This window comes from Diceros bicornis, chromosome 22, assembly GCF_020826845.1.
Source record: "Diceros bicornis minor isolate mBicDic1 chromosome 22, mDicBic1.mat.cur, whole genome shotgun sequence".
Lineage (NCBI taxonomy): Eukaryota > Metazoa > Chordata > Mammalia > Perissodactyla > Rhinocerotidae > Diceros > Diceros bicornis.
In genome coordinates this window covers 11400872-11418272 of record NC_080761.1, presented here as the reverse complement: position 1 = coordinate 11418272, position 17401 = coordinate 11400872, and the positions used below count along the sequence as shown (strand labels likewise).

The 17401-nt window shown below is 43.1% G+C and overlaps 1 protein-coding gene across 1 annotated transcript in view; it reads right to left on the bottom strand.

Moving 5' to 3' along the window:
- FRMD3 (FERM domain containing 3) overlaps positions 1 to 17401 on the bottom strand; it is a 275763-nt gene that overhangs the window by 121910 nt on the left and 136452 nt on the right. Inside the window, exon 3 of the mRNA XM_058565583.1 lies at positions 4563 to 4605. Coding sequence (XP_058421566.1) covers positions 4563 to 4605 — 43 coding nt within the window. The remainder of the gene's footprint in view (positions 1 to 4562; positions 4606 to 17401) is intronic.

Below are 17401 nucleotides of genomic sequence, written 5' to 3'. Positions count from 1 at the left end.
TGCACAGCTATTTGAGGACTCTAGAAAGTAAATAGCAGCAAGCAGATTAGAAAAGAAGACAAGAATTCAGAGGACCACTGAACCAGTGTTGAGTTCACCATGCTTTTCCCTCTGGTATCTCTGGACAGAACTCAGAGACACCTGGAAGGGCGTCAACATGGACAGAGAAAGCTCCAGGAGACACTCCTAGTCAAGGCTCGAGGAGCAGAAAAGTGGGTTTTGGCATCAACATCTGCGACAGCCAGGGGGTTGAAGATTTCTTTTCTGGAAGGTTTTTAACCTAATTTCTTTAATAGTTATAGAACTACTCAAGTTATGTATACCATTTTGGGTGAGTTTTAGTAATTCGTGGTTTTTGAGGAATTGGCCCATTTCATCTAAGCTGGTAATCTTATGTACATAGAGTTGTTCTGTGGGGTCTGTTGTGATATCCCCTCTTTCGTTCCTTCTTTTTTTTTTGTGAGGAAGATCAGCCCTGAGCTAACATCCATGCCAATCCTCTTTTTGCTGAAGAAGACCGGCCCTGAGCTAACATCTATTGCCAATCCTCCTCTTTTTCTCCCCAAAGCCCCAGTAGATAGTTGTATGTCATAGTTGCACATCCTTCTAGTTGCTCTATGTGGGATGACGCCTCAGCATGACCAGACAAGTGGTGCGTCAGTGCGCGCCCAGGCTCCGAACCTGGGCCAACAGTAGCGGAGCGCACACGCTTAACCGCTAAGCCACGGGACTGGCCCCTTTCGTTCTTGATATTGGTAATCTGTGTCTCCTATTTTTTTTTCCTCATCAGTCCTGCTAGAGGTTCATCAATTTTCTTGATCTTTTCAAAGACCAACTTTTAATCTCATTGATTTTCTGTATCATGTATTGATAAACATAGCAACTTAGATGAATCTCAGAGTTATCAGTGCTGTGTTACACAAGCCAGTCTCAAAAGATGACATGCCGTATGATTCCATTTATATGACATTCTCAAAAGACAAAACTATTCTGACAGAGAACAGATCACTGGTCACTCGTGGTTAGGGGAAGAACGTGTGACTACAAAAGGGCAGCACAAGGGAGATTTTTGAGGTGATGGATCTGTTCTGTATCTTGACTGTGGTGGTGGTTACACAAATCTATCTATCTGTTAAAATCCATGGAACTATACACCAAAATAAAGTCAATTTTACCATACGTCCATTCAAAAATTAAATTTAAAGTGACTCCTAAGTTCAGAGGAGAAAACACTTTGGTTTAAGAAGTTTTCCAACTTTAAAGTTTATATCCAATTAAGTAGCTGTCCAATTAATTAGTTTTTTAATAAAGTATTTCTTTTCCTTAATAAATTTGAGGTCACCATAAAAATAAGTTTGATTATACCTATCTTCAACAAGATTTGGGGGAAACAAGCACCCTTATGTGACATTAGTGGAGTAAATTACTATAAGGTCTTTGGATGGTGATTTATCACTAAGGAAATGTAACGTGTATATCTTTTGATCCAACAATTCCACTTCTAGGAATTTCTAGTACAGATGTACTTGCACAAGATGCAAGAATGTACATACAAGCATGTTTAATGTAGCATAATTTATAATAGCAAAATACTAGAAACAACATTGATGTCCCTTAATAGGTAAATTACATACATGCATACAATTAAATTTCAGAAAACCATTATAAAAATGAGGCCAATCATCAATCATTGATAGTGAAAAATCTCTAAAATTATTAAGAAAAAACAACCAGGTGAATAATAATATATAGAAATTGATCTCATTTTTGTTTATAAAAGGCCTTAGAAATGTTGGGGGAGCTTATATATACATACAAATTCCCAGAAGGATATGTAAAATATTGTTAACAATACTTATTTCTTTGGAGTGGGCTTGGAGATATAACAGGGAGGAGAAAGGAAATCGTTTTGGTTTTAATTTTTAACTTTTCTGAACTTTTGGAAACGCCACGGACATGATACTACAGTCCTTTGTCCCTTAATGATAGTGATATGTTCTGAGAAATGTGTTGTTAGGTGATTCTGTCGTTGTGCAAACATCATAGAGTACTTACACAAACCTAGATGGTCTAGCTTACTACACACCCAGGCTATATGGTACTAATCTTAAGGGACCATCATCTCATATGCTGTCCGTCACTGACCAAAACGTTGTTATGCAGCACGTGACTGTAAAAAAACTATTTAAAAAAATACTAGATAGAAATAATAATGCCTTTGTACAGAGTTTGTTAATCAGGACAGCTGGTCTTCAGCTAACCCTGGGAAACACCATTCCTGGGAACACCTCTAGACAGAGGGATCCTAATAAAGTCGTACAAAGGACCTGAAAGTCAGTCATCACTGGCGAGTGAGACGGGAACCGGAGAAATGTTCCTCCAAGGAATTACACCTTCCTTGCCTACTCAAAGGCAGTCAGAGTATAAAAGACATCCCCATACCAAGGAGGAAGCTGTCTGGGGTTCTGTAACCACATACTTTAGGTAAATTCACTGATGAATCCCAGGGGTTGGACCCAGTTTCTCTGGGTTAACAATATATAAGCCCTAGCTTATTTATTTATTTATTTTTTGTACTTTAAATTAAAGTTAATATTTCCAGGACACATGTACAAGAACACAGAAATTCTTGATAATAAAAGACATCCTTAAAAACAACAACAAAACTAGGCTTGTGATCTTGAGAAAATTACATAATTTTTGTTCATGAATGCCGTTAACAACAGGGGACTGAGTGATGGGTAAGACCCTTGCCAGTTCTTGCAATCAGTGAGTCACCATGTCTGGTTTAGAGACTGAATCCAGTACAATTCTTTTTTCCAGATTCAGATTCCATTTGTCACTAGATTGAAATTGGCCAGGGGTCATGGGTCAATCTTGAAGCCACTTTCACAAAACATTATGAAATTTACATTGGTTGTTCAGATTTACTAATTGTAGAGGCAAAGCTCTTAAGAAGGAAATTCTCCACAAATTTTAAATTTTTTCTTCTATTAAGTATTGAAATGCATCTTGGTTTCAAGATAAGTTTATATTTCAAAAATGCGTGTGGCCTAAAAAAAAAAGTCCATGACATTTAAGAACCAAAGTCAAAGAACCATTTACTATACATAAGTTTACTGGAAAATTGCCCAGATATTTCTAAATATATAGACAAAAAAATAAAAACTTGGTAGTCAAGGGATAAAGCTAGGCACCAGCTATTTTTTCTCAGGCATGTTCATCCATTCTCATCCTGCATATCGTTCTACACAGAGCCTCCTGAGACCTCTGTCCTGCTACTTCTTCTTGGATGCTTGTCCCTATGCTATTCCAGCCTCACCCCAAGAGCCTGACCTCTCTGGACCTCCCATGTGCAATGCTGCCCCTGTTTTCACCTCACACATCTTTCCGCCCTCTCCCTGCAGCACCCATAGCCTACAGCAGCCCTGGGTTAGCCTGCCCCAGAACAACCCGTTGACTTCCCCGCACTGGCCAGATAGAGTCTGCTCTTGAGGGGTGGGGGAAGGAAGGGGGAGGAGTAGGAGGGGACAGAGGAGGGAGGGAGGAGGGACAGAGGGAAAGAGGGAAAGGGAGGGGGAGGAGAGAAAAGAAGAAAGTTTAGGGATAGATAAGTTGGTTGCTAGCTTGCCATCCATGTTCAGTTTCTTCCTTCTCCCACTTAAAAAGCCTGTCCAGAAATAATTTCTTCATATTTGAAAAAGAAGAGTCCCTTGAATGAAAAGTGACATAATATGCTCTAACCTGATCTCTGATGAGAAACTCATTTATCACCTATTTTTCAGAACCCTGGGAAAGTCGACATGAGGGATAGATGGATTTCAGGGCAGGCAGTGAATTTCTGAGGTGCATTTCAGGAGCTCTCCTCCAATCCAGAAACAAACACAGGTTGACTACAGCCTGGCATGGTGACCAGGGCAAAACATCATGCCGCTCAGGGCCACCAGTCAACACCCTCCTCACAATGCCCCAAGGGGATGACCACATATTTTAGGGAGATGTTTCCCAGGCCGACTTCACCAAGAGCTCATCAGGAAAAAATAGGCAGTTCAAAACACCAGAGCTTGAAAACGATTACCCAGAAAATATATTTATTTTAGGGAGTTTGAGGGACGGAAAAGAATGACGCAATCTTTAGTAAAGTGACCAGCAAGATTCTAGTTTTGAAATATACCTACTTCACTCATCCCCTCAAGACTGTACCTCCCACCTTGAACCATTTACTGTATCAACTCCCACAATCGAAAGGAACCAGGCATCTGGTGATTATGTTACCAGATACTTAACCATCTAATTCCACTGCCCCTCTTTGAAAATGAAATAGGAGGGTAAGATGATGGGGAGGGGGAGACACAGGAGGCTATAGGAAGAGTGACTGTAAGGAGGACCCAGGCCAGCAAATAAGAGAGAAGTTACAGAGCTCTCACGGGAGAGAGAAGCCCCCACCCTCCCACAGATCTTCAACTCCATCCATTTCCTCCTTGGCAGGAGAAACTTTGTCAAGAAACAGAATCTATCTTTGGACATTTCATACAAAAGTGAACCCACAGATCAACACTTACATTTCATTTGCTTGAAGATGGACTTGTTAGGTTCAAGCCAATGCTGGGGAGAAAAAAAGCAGAGATTCTGGGTCAAATGGCTGGACCATATGATGCATACCTAATAACTAACAGGAATTTAACAAAGATATTCTTTCTCCAAAGTACAACTTTGGTTCCCATAGACATTCCTCAGGGTTCCACCCTCTGAAGATCAACATGAACAATTTGGCAATAATAACACCACAGGCAAGGGTATAAATTACAGAGAACCAACACTGAGGAGTAGTTGAGTCACACCATTGCTGGAAGAGAAGCATAAGGGAGAGATCACACACTGAAACGGGAGGTTCTAGAGGCTTCAGTTGACTCCTAGGTGATTCTTTGAGCTCCATTGCTCTGAGCAAGCTGCAGATGGCTAAAGACTTTGACATCCATGACCTCAAAGAGTCACAGTCCAAGACAGCATGAGCACCCTGCTCCCCTTCTGGGCAGCCTCCTTTCAGATTAATGGTGGGCCAAGCCAGCATTAGCCCCGTCACAGAGAGGCATTTCTTCCTCTAAAGTCAGGAGGAACAAATGATTTTGAAATATCTAATTTCAGAGGACTGAGGTCATCAAGAAGAAAAATTAGCTCCGTCACAAAACAAAGAAGCCCTAAGACCTGGGAAGCTCAGAATCGCGTTACTAACAGGCGTTTGAAGCAGATGCCATGCTGGCCCAAGTGGCCAGCTCTCTCCACACCACGTGTGAAGGTCACTTCAGCATGCAGAAAGCCAGGCAGCTTTTGATGTCACTAACCATCATGTCCCTGAAGCTGCTTAGGGGAAGTCGGGAAGTGTTTATACAACTGAAGTTTATAAAGACGATAAGAGGGGTGCCACTAGGTATCCATCAAGATGTCAGGGAGTCCTCACTTATGGGGCCCCCCTTTCCTGCTTGATACAGAGAGGAAAGGAGAGGGGGTAACTTACCATCAGGGGAGCATTTACACCTTCCTCTGTCTCATATGCGTCATCCAGTAAGCTCAAGGGTCTGTCTGATCCCCATTGTTTGATGTAAATGCATAACCATAAAGTTTAAGAACTAGCACTGGCTGAGTGCCTACTAAGTGCCCGGTGCTGTTCCATGAGTTTCCACGGGCTGTCACCACCATCCCATTTACAGATGAGAAATCTGGGCTCAGGATGTTACACAGCTCGCCTAAGGTCCCCAGTGAATAAATGTGGAAGCCAGCGTGCAGTGCGATTCCAGAACACAGGCCCGTGACGTTGGCCATGTGGCATCTGGATGGCTCGGCTAGCTCTAAAACGTATTATTTTCCTCGCTGAACGTGCCCTTTTTCCCAGGAAATGAAAGTTAAGTGGTCAAATCGGTAGTTTCCAATCCAGGGTGTCAGATCTCTTCAGTCTTTGAAAACAAGAATGGGGGGTCTTTTAACTATTTCAACACAATGGAGAATCTAACAGAAAACTATACATTAACCCCTGATATGTTGCACAAACTAAAATAGCAATTTCTTTGCTTCTGGCCAAAATTATATCAACTCATTTTGGGGACCCTGCTTATCTCCTTTTTTCCCCATTTTTATTAAATGTGGTAAAATACAGATAACATGAAATTCACCATCTTAACAATTTTTAAGCGCACAGTTGAGTGAATAAATAGATTCATAACGGTGTGCTACCATCACCACCATCCATCTCCAGAACTCTTTTCATCTTGTAAAATGTAAACTCTACACCTATTAAACAATAACTCCCCAGTCTCCCCTTCCTCTTGGCCCCTGGAAACCACTACTCTACTTTTGGTTATTCCTTCTAATCAGAAACGATGCCTGGTCTTTACACAGTTATAATCAAACAGTGGAAAATATACTGATTATACCACTTACCAGCTATACCACCTTGTGAAAAATGTTTAACCTCTCTGCATCTCAATTTCCACAATGATAAAATGGGAATAGTAATTGTACCTACCTCGTAGGGCTTTTGTGAGGATGTTAAAAGTTAACAAATGTTAAGACACTGGCATGTGAAAAATGATCAATGCTTGTTTGCTGATGCTGTTGTTATTTAATAAGTACAGTTTAATTGGGAGACCATATCTTTCAATATACGGGACTCATGGAGGAGAATAATAAAAGGGGCCTCTGGTGATGAAATTACTTTTCTAGAAATAAATAAATAGGATAATTTAGAACTAAGGGGAGAAAACAAATAACAGCAGCCAGAGATCAATGCCTATTGTTATTGTCTCACAGAGGAGGACCACCAGTCCTCTTCCCAATAAAGTCTGAAATATAAATATGTTTTCCAAATTCTCTTTGCTTGGCATCCTTTGAACTCCTTAGCCTTCTCTACCTAACTTCAACCTACCTCTCCACCTTCTCTCTGCCTCCAGGGATGACAGGTGAGTTTCATTTGTGTGCCCACACCAGTTAGTCAGGGGCCCTCTCCCAGGGCTGTGAGGAGGATTCCAAGACTGGGTGAAGGCTCGGTGGGAATGAGAGCCAAGAGGGGCTGGCTGTGCCTGCCACGTCTTGATGGACTGGCAGTGCCTGCCACGTCTTGATGGACTGGCTGTGTCTGCCACGTCTTGAGGGACTGGCTGTGTCTGTATGGAGGGGTAGGAAATATTTATGTCATGGCTGCAAGGTATTTACCATCTGTGCCCTAAATCAATTGTCTCCCCTACATGAACTGGCCTCCTCGTTGTCCTATGAAATACTCCTGCAGTTTGTGATCCGTTCCGACTTTCCTTCCCCTCTCGGCCTATTCACATCCTGCTCTTGCCTCCCAGACCTCGAGCGTCTCAATTACCTACATCCACAGTGTGATCACGACATGCTTCTCTAGGACAGCCATTCTTCCCCAGTGGGATAGTTATGGGGTATAGAGCCCTGAGGAAAATGAGCCAGTAGTAACCAGGTTTCAATGGGCTATACGAAATCATTTCTTCAAAGAGTATGACGCTCAACCCGTTAGGATGTATTAACATTTAAAAACCTGACTGGTCTATGTCCCAGCAATTCCTTTATTATCTAATTTGCCCACGTAAACAAAGAGGAATGCAACAGGATTTCTATTGCGATATTATATAAAATTATAAAATACTAGAAATAACATTAATGGTCATCATCAGGAAAATGGTAAGCAAACTGTGGTCAGTTCACATTCTGGATGATTCTGCAGCAGTGTCTTATATGAGGTAGATCTTCATGTGTAACACGGTTAGATCTCCAAGGCACGCTGTGGGATAAAAAAGGGGAGCTGCAAAATGTATGATGATGGCTGCAGTTAGTTCCCACATCACGCACTGAAGTGCCCCAGGGAAACAGCGAGACTAGACCACTGTCAGACACCGGGAGAAGCATGAGCTGGAGGACGTTCACGGTTCCAATGTTAGGTCATGCGATATTCCTTCTGATGTCATACTTTTTGCAAAGCTAGGTTTCTAGTGGTTGCTGTGATGAAAAGCAAGCACCTCGCAAAAACAGGTGTGGAACAGGCAATGGGTGTGGCAGTGTCTGATCCGATCCCAGGGTCTGAGAAGCCGTGGGACGCCCAACAGGCACACACCTCCCCTTAGCAAGTAATTGTGGTTAACAACGAGCTGAAAATACTATTTTCATGTGTGTAATGTTTCAAACGGCTACTAAGGCCATAATGGCTATGTCAGGACATAAACACTCATTAACTTGCTTGGGTCTAACTCTTATTAGATGGAAAGGACATAAACACTCATTAACTTGCTTGGGTCTAACTCTTATTAGATGGAACTGTTAGATATTCTTTTGACCCAGGGCCCCAGGAGATAATTATTAAGATACTAAGGGAGCCATAAACCAAGAATGTTTGGGAACCTTTGAACTATGGTATCATACAATTAATATGTTTTCTCCTTTAAATAAAAAGTAAAAACACTACCATATATTTTCAAAGAATACAGAATAAGCATCTAAATGTACTTCTAAAGACCTGAAATGATACACACTAAACTACCCCAGCGAGGGTGGTAACAGGGAGAGAACAGGAGTTCAGGGGTGCTGGTCAAAGGAAACTGTGACTTTCCTGATCTCTCATCTGTGATGCTTTAACTTAGACTTTTCACATATACTGGTGAATTAGATGAATAATTAAAAATCAGTTAAAATAAAAGAAGAAAGCAAGGTAGCTCTACTCAGAGGATAAAGGTGGATTTCACATAATTTAGTCTCAAGAGGAAGAACTGCATACATAATAGATGCCAAATCCAGCTGAGCACTGCAGTCCAGCTCAGGAGCCAGCAGGCCCAGGTTCGAATCCCAGCTCTGCCACTTACTAGTGGTGTGACCTCCAGCAAGTTCCTGCTTCCTCACTTACAGCATCACTGTGAGGTTTAAATGGGTTACTTCACTAAGAAGCCCTTAGAACAGAGCTTGGAGCACAGTGCAGGCTCCATAAACCCCAGCTGCTCCCATTTTCCTCGTGTTCACTAAGGGAGGCTCCTAGGTTGGTGCAGTGGCCCCTCTCGGGGAGCCCACCTTGTCATTCTCTTCCTCTCTCACTCCCCACCCCACCTGCCTCTCCTCCACAGGGACAGAGAGTTCTCCTCCCTTATTTCATTCTGCCTTTTGGAGTTAGGGTCGGGCAGTGAAGTCGAGTGTGGTCTACACCAACAGCTCCTGCTGTTACTGTAGGTACAGACAGATTAGACACCTGTGAGAAAATATAACCATGATGTGGTGGCTTGGTGCTTAGACATGAGGCTCAGAACATTTACTGCATTGTTACTTTCCTTTCAATTGCTACTTGGAATATATGCTATTTTTTAAGTCTGTTTCCTTACTGGAGACTGATATTCCCTGAGAGAGGCAGAGAGGAAAGCCTGCCAACCGAATATTTGAATTTGTGGCTGTTTACTGTAGCTGAAACCATCATTTCCTCAACTGTCATTTAGAATAAAAATTCCAAAGACTAAGGAAGCTAAGATTCAACCATCGACTCTACCTACTAAGCTTGGGGAGAGGGATGAACCCAAGGATGCCTCCCTCAGCCTGACTTGAAGGGATCAGGAAGGTGTCTGCAGAGACACTGTCAGGGCTCCGCCCAGGTCCCCTCGGGTGCCTGTCCCTTTCGGTATACAGCAGTCCGCTTCTTTTTAGGAAGGCTGCCCTCAGCTCACTGAATCCACTGCAGGGTGGAGAAGTGCCTCCCCACTCCCCCCGCCCCACAGCGGGGCAGCTCTTAACCAATAACTGACAGGTGTGGGAGGACAATCACCTCTGCTCCCTCGCCCCTTGGCCAGGACAACACTCAGGCACGACCTCCACTGCTCCAGGGCTCCTCTGTGGCCCGAGCCCAAGTTCCCCTCTGCACGACTGTGCCGACTTCCACACTTGCAGGGCTCCTTCTCTTCCCTGTCCCAACCCCTGCTCTCCTACGAGTCTCTTCCTGGGAACACTTCCTTCTAAGACTGGAATTTTCATCTCAGGATCTGCTTCTTTGGGAACCGGAACTAAGACAGCCTCTCTAACCCTCCCCTAGAAACTGTCCTCTATGGTTTAAAATCCTTCCCTTCTGCCTTAGGCTTGAGCCCTGGTAACCTGCAAAGTCCCTGTGAGACGGCCCAACTGAACAGGGTTGTCACTAGTGATAATCTGGCCTGACCACTTTCCAAGCCGTTTCTTACAACAAATGCATTTTGATTGACAGCAGCTTGAAGAAAAAGAGGAGGAGCAGAAGGAGGCTACACAAAAGGGGTGAAAACAGAGAGAGAGGGCTGAACCCTCTAGACCCTGATTCCCTCACCTGTGACCTTGGGGGCAGGAGTAGCAGAGTCCAGGACCCTAAGATCCTTCAGCTCTCACGTCCACGTTCTCTGAACCTAAAGGATGAGAACGTTGCCTACAGATATTTTCTTCTTTTTAATTTGCAAGGCCCAGCTGCACTAAGAGATCATTTTCTCCACCCCATTGTAGAAATGGTGCATTTCTTTTGTACTTTCTAATTTTGCCTTGTTTGGGGAAAAGAAGTGGGTGTGAGATGGTGATATGTGACTAAGTAGATTGATTTTTAATTTGGTAGCTGCTGACACCAAAAAAAAAAAAAGAAAGGCTCCCAAAAGTAAACAATATATAATACTTAGTTATCTCCAAATGTGGGGCTTCTGTTGAAATTTATTCAACCTATGATTACAGAATAAGTTACACACCTCCCTGTTACCTCTCTCAAAACCCTTGGGGCCCTAAACCAGAATAATCTGTAGCCCAGAGAAATGTGTCAAATAACCAATGGGGCTTTAAACAAGAATGAATGCACCTTCCCAAACAGGAGATTGTTTTTCCCCTCTGAGTAACCAGATTCAAAATCTGACCAGTTCCCATCATGGCCCTGAAAAGATGGCCTGATTCTCACACCTCACCCGAACAAAGCCCCAGAGTAACTCAGTCCCTGCATTATGTAGCCAATTTATGCCATTTCTAGGCCCTTCGGCCTCTGCTGGTGAAAAGAATGCCATCTGAATGAATGCAGCCTAACAGTGATCTGGACAGTGAAGTGAGAGCCAGGCCTAGTGACTTAGCTACAGTAACAATAGTTTCCACTCCAGGTTCAATAAAATCTATGACACAATGGCAACAACAACCATATCTAGATCAGGTACACTCCAAAGTTAGTGTCCGTTTGGAAGGCAATCTACGTAAGAAAATCTTCATTGGTCCATGTAGTGTTTTTTACTCCTTCAGCCGTAACTGTCTTTGCATTCTAGCCTCTCAGGATGAGCAAAATAGAAGTAAAAGCCAGGAGAAGAAACACTGTAAGAAACAGAAGCAGAAACAGGAAGCCTAAGAAAGCAGAAGCACCATTTTTTTCTGTAAAGGACCACATAGTAAATATGTTAGGCTTTGTGGTCCATATGGCCTCTGTCAGAGCTACTCGACTCTGCTACTGGAACATGAGAGCAGCCACAGACAATACATAACTGAACAGAAGTAGCTCTGTTCCAATAAAACTTTATTTACAAAAACAGATGGGGGCCATCCTAGGACCCTTGTGTTCCAGCCCCTACTCTCCATCCATGCAACCCTTAATGTTCACCTAAAGAAAAAAACAGTATTGCAAACAGAAAATGCAATAGAAGTCGTAAAAACATTTATTGCTGTTTATTTTAAAGTACATTAGGATACCAAAATGCAATCGTAAATGGAAATTATGGGATTCCTTCAAGCTTGTTACAATGGAATTTACCACTAGTAAGAGCTGCTGTCAAGCCATATAAATTTAACATTGTCACCACACTGTTCTAAACTCAAAGATCTCCTGGTTGCCAGACCCATGGACCTTTTCAAATTCTTTAAAGCATGGAATAGTAAACAGATCAGTTACATCTGTTGATAATGTGGACTAATTCATTTAAACAACCCTATGGCATAGGACTATTAGTATCCCCATTTTACAATTTAAAGAAATTGAGGCACAGGTTAAGGAATCTGCTCAAAGTCATACAGCCAGCAAGTGGTAGGGACAGGATTTGACCCTGTCTTCCTGGTGACAAAGCTCTTAGCACCTGAGCAATAATGTCCTCCAATCCTCCTTACTCCTTGATCTTTGAAACTGTAGCCCAATTCCCCTTTATTAAGTCTATAACTACCCTTGTTTCCAGAATGTCACTCTCTCCTCATTTTATTCTTTCTGCTCTGTATGTTACTGCTCAATCTCCTTTGCTGGTTTCTCCCTCTGGACCATCCTTTAAAATACGGATGTTCTTGAGCTTTCAGATTTTCCTCTTGTTCTATATTCTCTCCGTGGGAGATCAAGATTTGGCCACCCTGAAATCTATCTCTTTACCTTGGTTGTTTTCTCTAGGGACATTTGACCTCCCCCACTAACTGCCTAAAGAATTTGACATGGTGGCTCCTTCCTGGAACAGATCTATCATGATGGCTGTAAAGATAACGTAGGGTAAATGTTACAATAGGAAAGGCACCAACAAGCCCCTCTTATCAGAAGTTCTGTCTCTCTGGCCACATTCTCTGGATGGCCCTGCGAAGAGTTGCCACACAATCATTTACATTTACAAGGGAAGTCTCCATTTGTAAAGGTATCTCCCTCTCTGTTTGGAGAAGAGAGGGGGATGAGCTCATTTCTAGTGACTTATCAATGTGGAAGGTGAGGCCTTGAGCTACATAATAAACCTTGCTCTTGTTTACTGTGCTTTAGTGGTAATCTCCTGTAACTGACTCCCCCCACCCCCAAAATCCTCCTTTGTCATTGGCTGAAAATGATATTTGAGACGAGAATTTCTGCTATTGTGTTGAAAAACGCAGTGTCCCTGCTTTCTCCCATGTATACATGTTATTAAACTTGGTATTATTTTCTCCTGCTAACTTGTCTTGTTGATTATTTGGCCAGCCAGAAGAACCTTAAGGGAAAGGGCAGAGGGAGATTCTCCCTCTTCCCCCGACATCTCCCTCAGCTCTGCAATCGATTCTCAGGGCTTTGAAGTAGTGGAGACCTCATGGGCTCCAAAATCTCCATCTGTGACCTAAACCCTTCATTAAGCTTCAGATCCATATTTGCAACTATACTCTGGACATCTCGACCTCAGCATCTCACAGCCATCCTGAACTCAACATGCGCAAAACGTTAACACCACTGCCCAAAATCTACTGTCTTCATATAGTTCATTTGGTAAGTAGTTCCACCCATACTTGGAACCCAAAGTGACCATGAAAGGTGTCCAAACACCCTGCTAAATAGGCATGTGGAGACGCCCTGAAACCACATGCAGAGGGAGGGGGGCCCCCAAGTCCCATCTTCCAGCCACCACCCTTAAGGCAGCAGTCATACAAATGAAGAAATCTTGGACCCCCCAGACCAGACCAGCTGCCAGCTGAATACCAGTGAGTGAGCCCAGTCAACACCATGTGGAGCAGAAGAATCACCCAGCTGAGCCCTGCTCAAATTTCTGACCCATGAAATCCTGATAGACAATAAAATTGTGTTGTTTTAAGCCATTGAGTTGGGAGAGACTTGTTACACAGCAATAGACAACTAGAACTCTCACGCCTTGTTATAGACTAAATGTTTGTGCCCTTCCCCCCCACCCCCCAATTCACCTGTTGAAGCTCTAACCCCAAATGTAATGGTATTTAGAGGTGAGGACTTTGGAAGGTAATAAGGTTTAGAAGAAGTCGAGAGGGTGGGGTCCCCATGATGGCATTAGTGTCCTTATAAGTAGAGGAGGAGAGACCAAAGCGCTCTCTCTCTCTCTCTCTCTCTCTCTCTTTTTCTCTCTCTCTCTCTCCACATGTGAGGACACAGGGAGAAGGCAACTGTCTGCAAGCCAGGAAGAGAGTCCTCACCAGGGGCCAGATCTGTCAGCACCTTGATCTTGGACTTTCCAGCCTCTAGAACTGTGAGAAATAAATGTCCTGTTTAAGCTACCCAGTCTATGGTGTGTCCTTATAGCAGCCCAAGCTGACTGAGACCCTCCTCATCGTTACCCTCCACGGATATAACGTACAGCTTAACCTCTGAAGGACATCTGCTGGAGCACACGTGAGAAAGAAGAAAAGTCCTCTTCAGGTTGTCCTTTCCTAACCTGTACTGCTTTTATTTCCCCAAGTTATACATCATAGCTACAGTCTAGTCTTCTTCCCAGTTTGACTTAAAAATTGTTTTCAAAGCTATTTTGAAACTTCCAAACCTGCTGGTCTCCATTCAGCTCTGATGTTCTTGCCTGCTGGAAGCGTCCAGTGAGTGCTTCTCTCCAATGATGGTACTTAAACCTTATCTTCCTAATTAAGTTCTGTCCTCAACTGAATGAAGCCCAGGAGGTTCCTACCACCAGGAGGAAGACCTTGGATAGCCTCCTGTTCTTTCCTAACTCAAATTGGGATAAAATGAATTTTCCCAGCCCACTCATTCTTACGTCTGCCTTTTGGCCCAAACAAGATAACCAGTTCATGTGTTTGCTCCTCCCTTCACTAAAACTATGATATCCCAGTTGACTAAGTGACTTCCAGATTGCAACCTGTCTGTATCAGGCATCCTGTCACTTCCCAGGAGGGGAGGTAAGGTGTAGACAGAGTCAATTATAAGCAATCATTTTAGTTAAACACCAAGTTCTGCTTCCTGCTGAAGGAATATGACAATGTCCCCGAATCTGTCACTGTTAACACCCTAGGCCACAACTGAACCACTAGAGAATGTATCCAATTTCCAAGCTGTGATGACAGTGCTGTGTTCCTTGTAACTTGAGTGCCTAAAGTCCTTTCCCATCAGGCCAACTTACTTGTCCATACCCCCTCCCAAAACATGCATCCAAGCAGTCCTGATTTTTAATACCCCTGAGACTTAAAGAAAAAAGAGGACTCATTAAGCAGACAAACTCATGACCAGTGACTTGAGGCAGCAGTACAACCTTCTCTTCAGTCCTAGGCTGCCCTAAATCTTAGGTACCACTCTCATTCCTAGTTATGAGCATCTGTGAAGCATTTGTCCCCAGGAGCAGGAAGCAGCCTTTCAATGGCAGGACCAGTTGGTGGAACACAATGCTGTCTGGCTTCCTGGCACCATCCCCAGAATGAAACCTCAAATCACTGGGCCTGTTTTTACTCCATTCCAGGTTATCCCCTAAGGTGCCTCCAGAAAAAGCAAATTGCTTTAACATAGAAAAGGTCTTTTCCCATTATTACTAAACTCCCTGATAGGCTCACTAGTTCTTTCTGGCTAACAACATAAAAACCTCAGGGCTGTAATTGCATTTGGAGGAAGGAGGCACTGGGGTTCAGCATGTCCTTGCATCCATGATCTCCCAGGTCATCCTATCAGAAAGTATGTCCACTGGCCACATGACACACAATGCCCTAACACGAGGGTGCTTGAGGAGATCACCCCAGATGTGTGGATTTCCAACATGAATTTGTTGTCTTTGACTGTGAGTCAGAACGGTCCTTGAGTTAGAAAAGTCAATGACACTGATGTAAGTGGGTTAAACAGATGCTTAGAAATAGGGAAGTTACAAGTAAAAGCACTGGGCCCATCTCCTGCAGACTATACATCAAGCACCTCCAACCACGTCCTGGTATAATTCCTCCTCTGGCTGGGATGGGGGTGGGGTACTTCCTCAGTTCTAAGGCACTGGGGGTGACTTCCCTACTGAGTTTGGGAAAGGGGAAAGGGTGGAAGAACAAGAAGGGAAATCCAGAATAATGGACATCTCAAAGCATAGCGATAGAAACTAGAAATAGGAAATCCAGCTCATTATTTCAAAACTTCACCTTTATAAAGAGAAGTTACCCAAACACCTGAGCAGAAGAGGTAGAAAGAATATGCTGGATTTAAGAAAAAATACCTGGACTGAAGCCAAGTACTACCTTTTTCTTCTGGAATTATTTTTCCCAATACTTCTAAACGTTTAGTCCCAGCTTTCTCTATCAGCAAAATGAGGGGACCGCCACTCACCTTTTCCCTAATCATGGGCAACTAAGATGATATGAATTCTTCAAAAGATGAATGTGGTGGAACTCAAGGAGATTTTTATTCACCAGTATTCAATCTGCCCTCCCTACGTCAAGTTTTTAAAATAATGGAAATTCTGGGCACTTGCCAATAAAATAGCAAAAGATAGTCACCATTCACTGACTTGGTCCTCACCACTTTCAGAGCATCTGTGGCATGAGACATCTTGTCAATCATATGCTGTTCCACATGTAAGATGCTCAATATTTGATACTCCATAATGGTTTACTGTCAATCAAGTCGTGAAGAGTTTTAGGCAAACCCTACCTCCCACAGCAGAGGTAAGCCCCACTTCAGCTTTTCTAACTAACTTGATTTTCTCTGGTGATTAGCTTTCTAACCAAATAATTCATTGGTTTTATTTTCCACTGAGTAAAAGGACACGAGCTGGTAAAAAAAAACACCACTGGTCAATTAATCTCTGCTTAAAACTCCCATATCAAGATGTCTTTGTGTCTTTGAGCCCATTTTTCCAATTATTCAAGACTCACTTTCCCCCTGCTCTCCCCAAAGATCCTAATACTGGCCTTCCTGCCTTTCAAAGAAGTTGTTTTGAACGTTTCTAGGTTTTAGACTTGTTAATCATGGCTGTACTTCCTCATGCAATTGTGGCACCTAGACCTAGCCAATGCATAATAATTGTAATAATAACAACAACAATTAACAATAACAATAATACACACCAGGTACTCAGTGTATACCATTTGGGAAGTATTTACATACCTTACCTCTAATTCCCATCTCAACTCTACATGTAGGTATTGTTATCTGTTTTAACAATCAGGACAGGGACCTAGAGAGGCTCAGGAACTTGGTCAAGATCACACAGCTTTCTAACCAGCAGAGATGGGATTTAATTCACATCATCCTGAATACAAAGTCCATGCAGTTTAATGCAGCAACTACTCTGCAACTCATGTGGAAGCCACACTCACGATGCGGAGGATAAACAGAACTGTTCGGGCAGCCCTCTAAGCAACAGAATGGACACATCAGATAACACAATTTTGTTTTGGGGGTGGCCCACATTTTTTCCACTAATCTACTACCCAAGTCTGGACACTAAAAATTAAGCTAAACCAAGTCAAAATATAAGGAACAACGAAGCACATCAACCCAAAGACTTCTCCTTTCTGGGGCCATCCCAGTGGTGTAGCAGTTAAGTTGGCACATTCTGCTTCAGTGGCCCGGGGTTCGCTGGTTTGGATCCTGGGTGCAGACCTACTCACCACTCATCAAGCCATGCTGAGGCAGCATCCCACGTAGAGCAACTAGAAGGATGCACAACTATGACATACAACTGTCTACTGGGGCTTTGGGTAGAAAAAACGAAAAAAGGAGGAAGATTGGCAA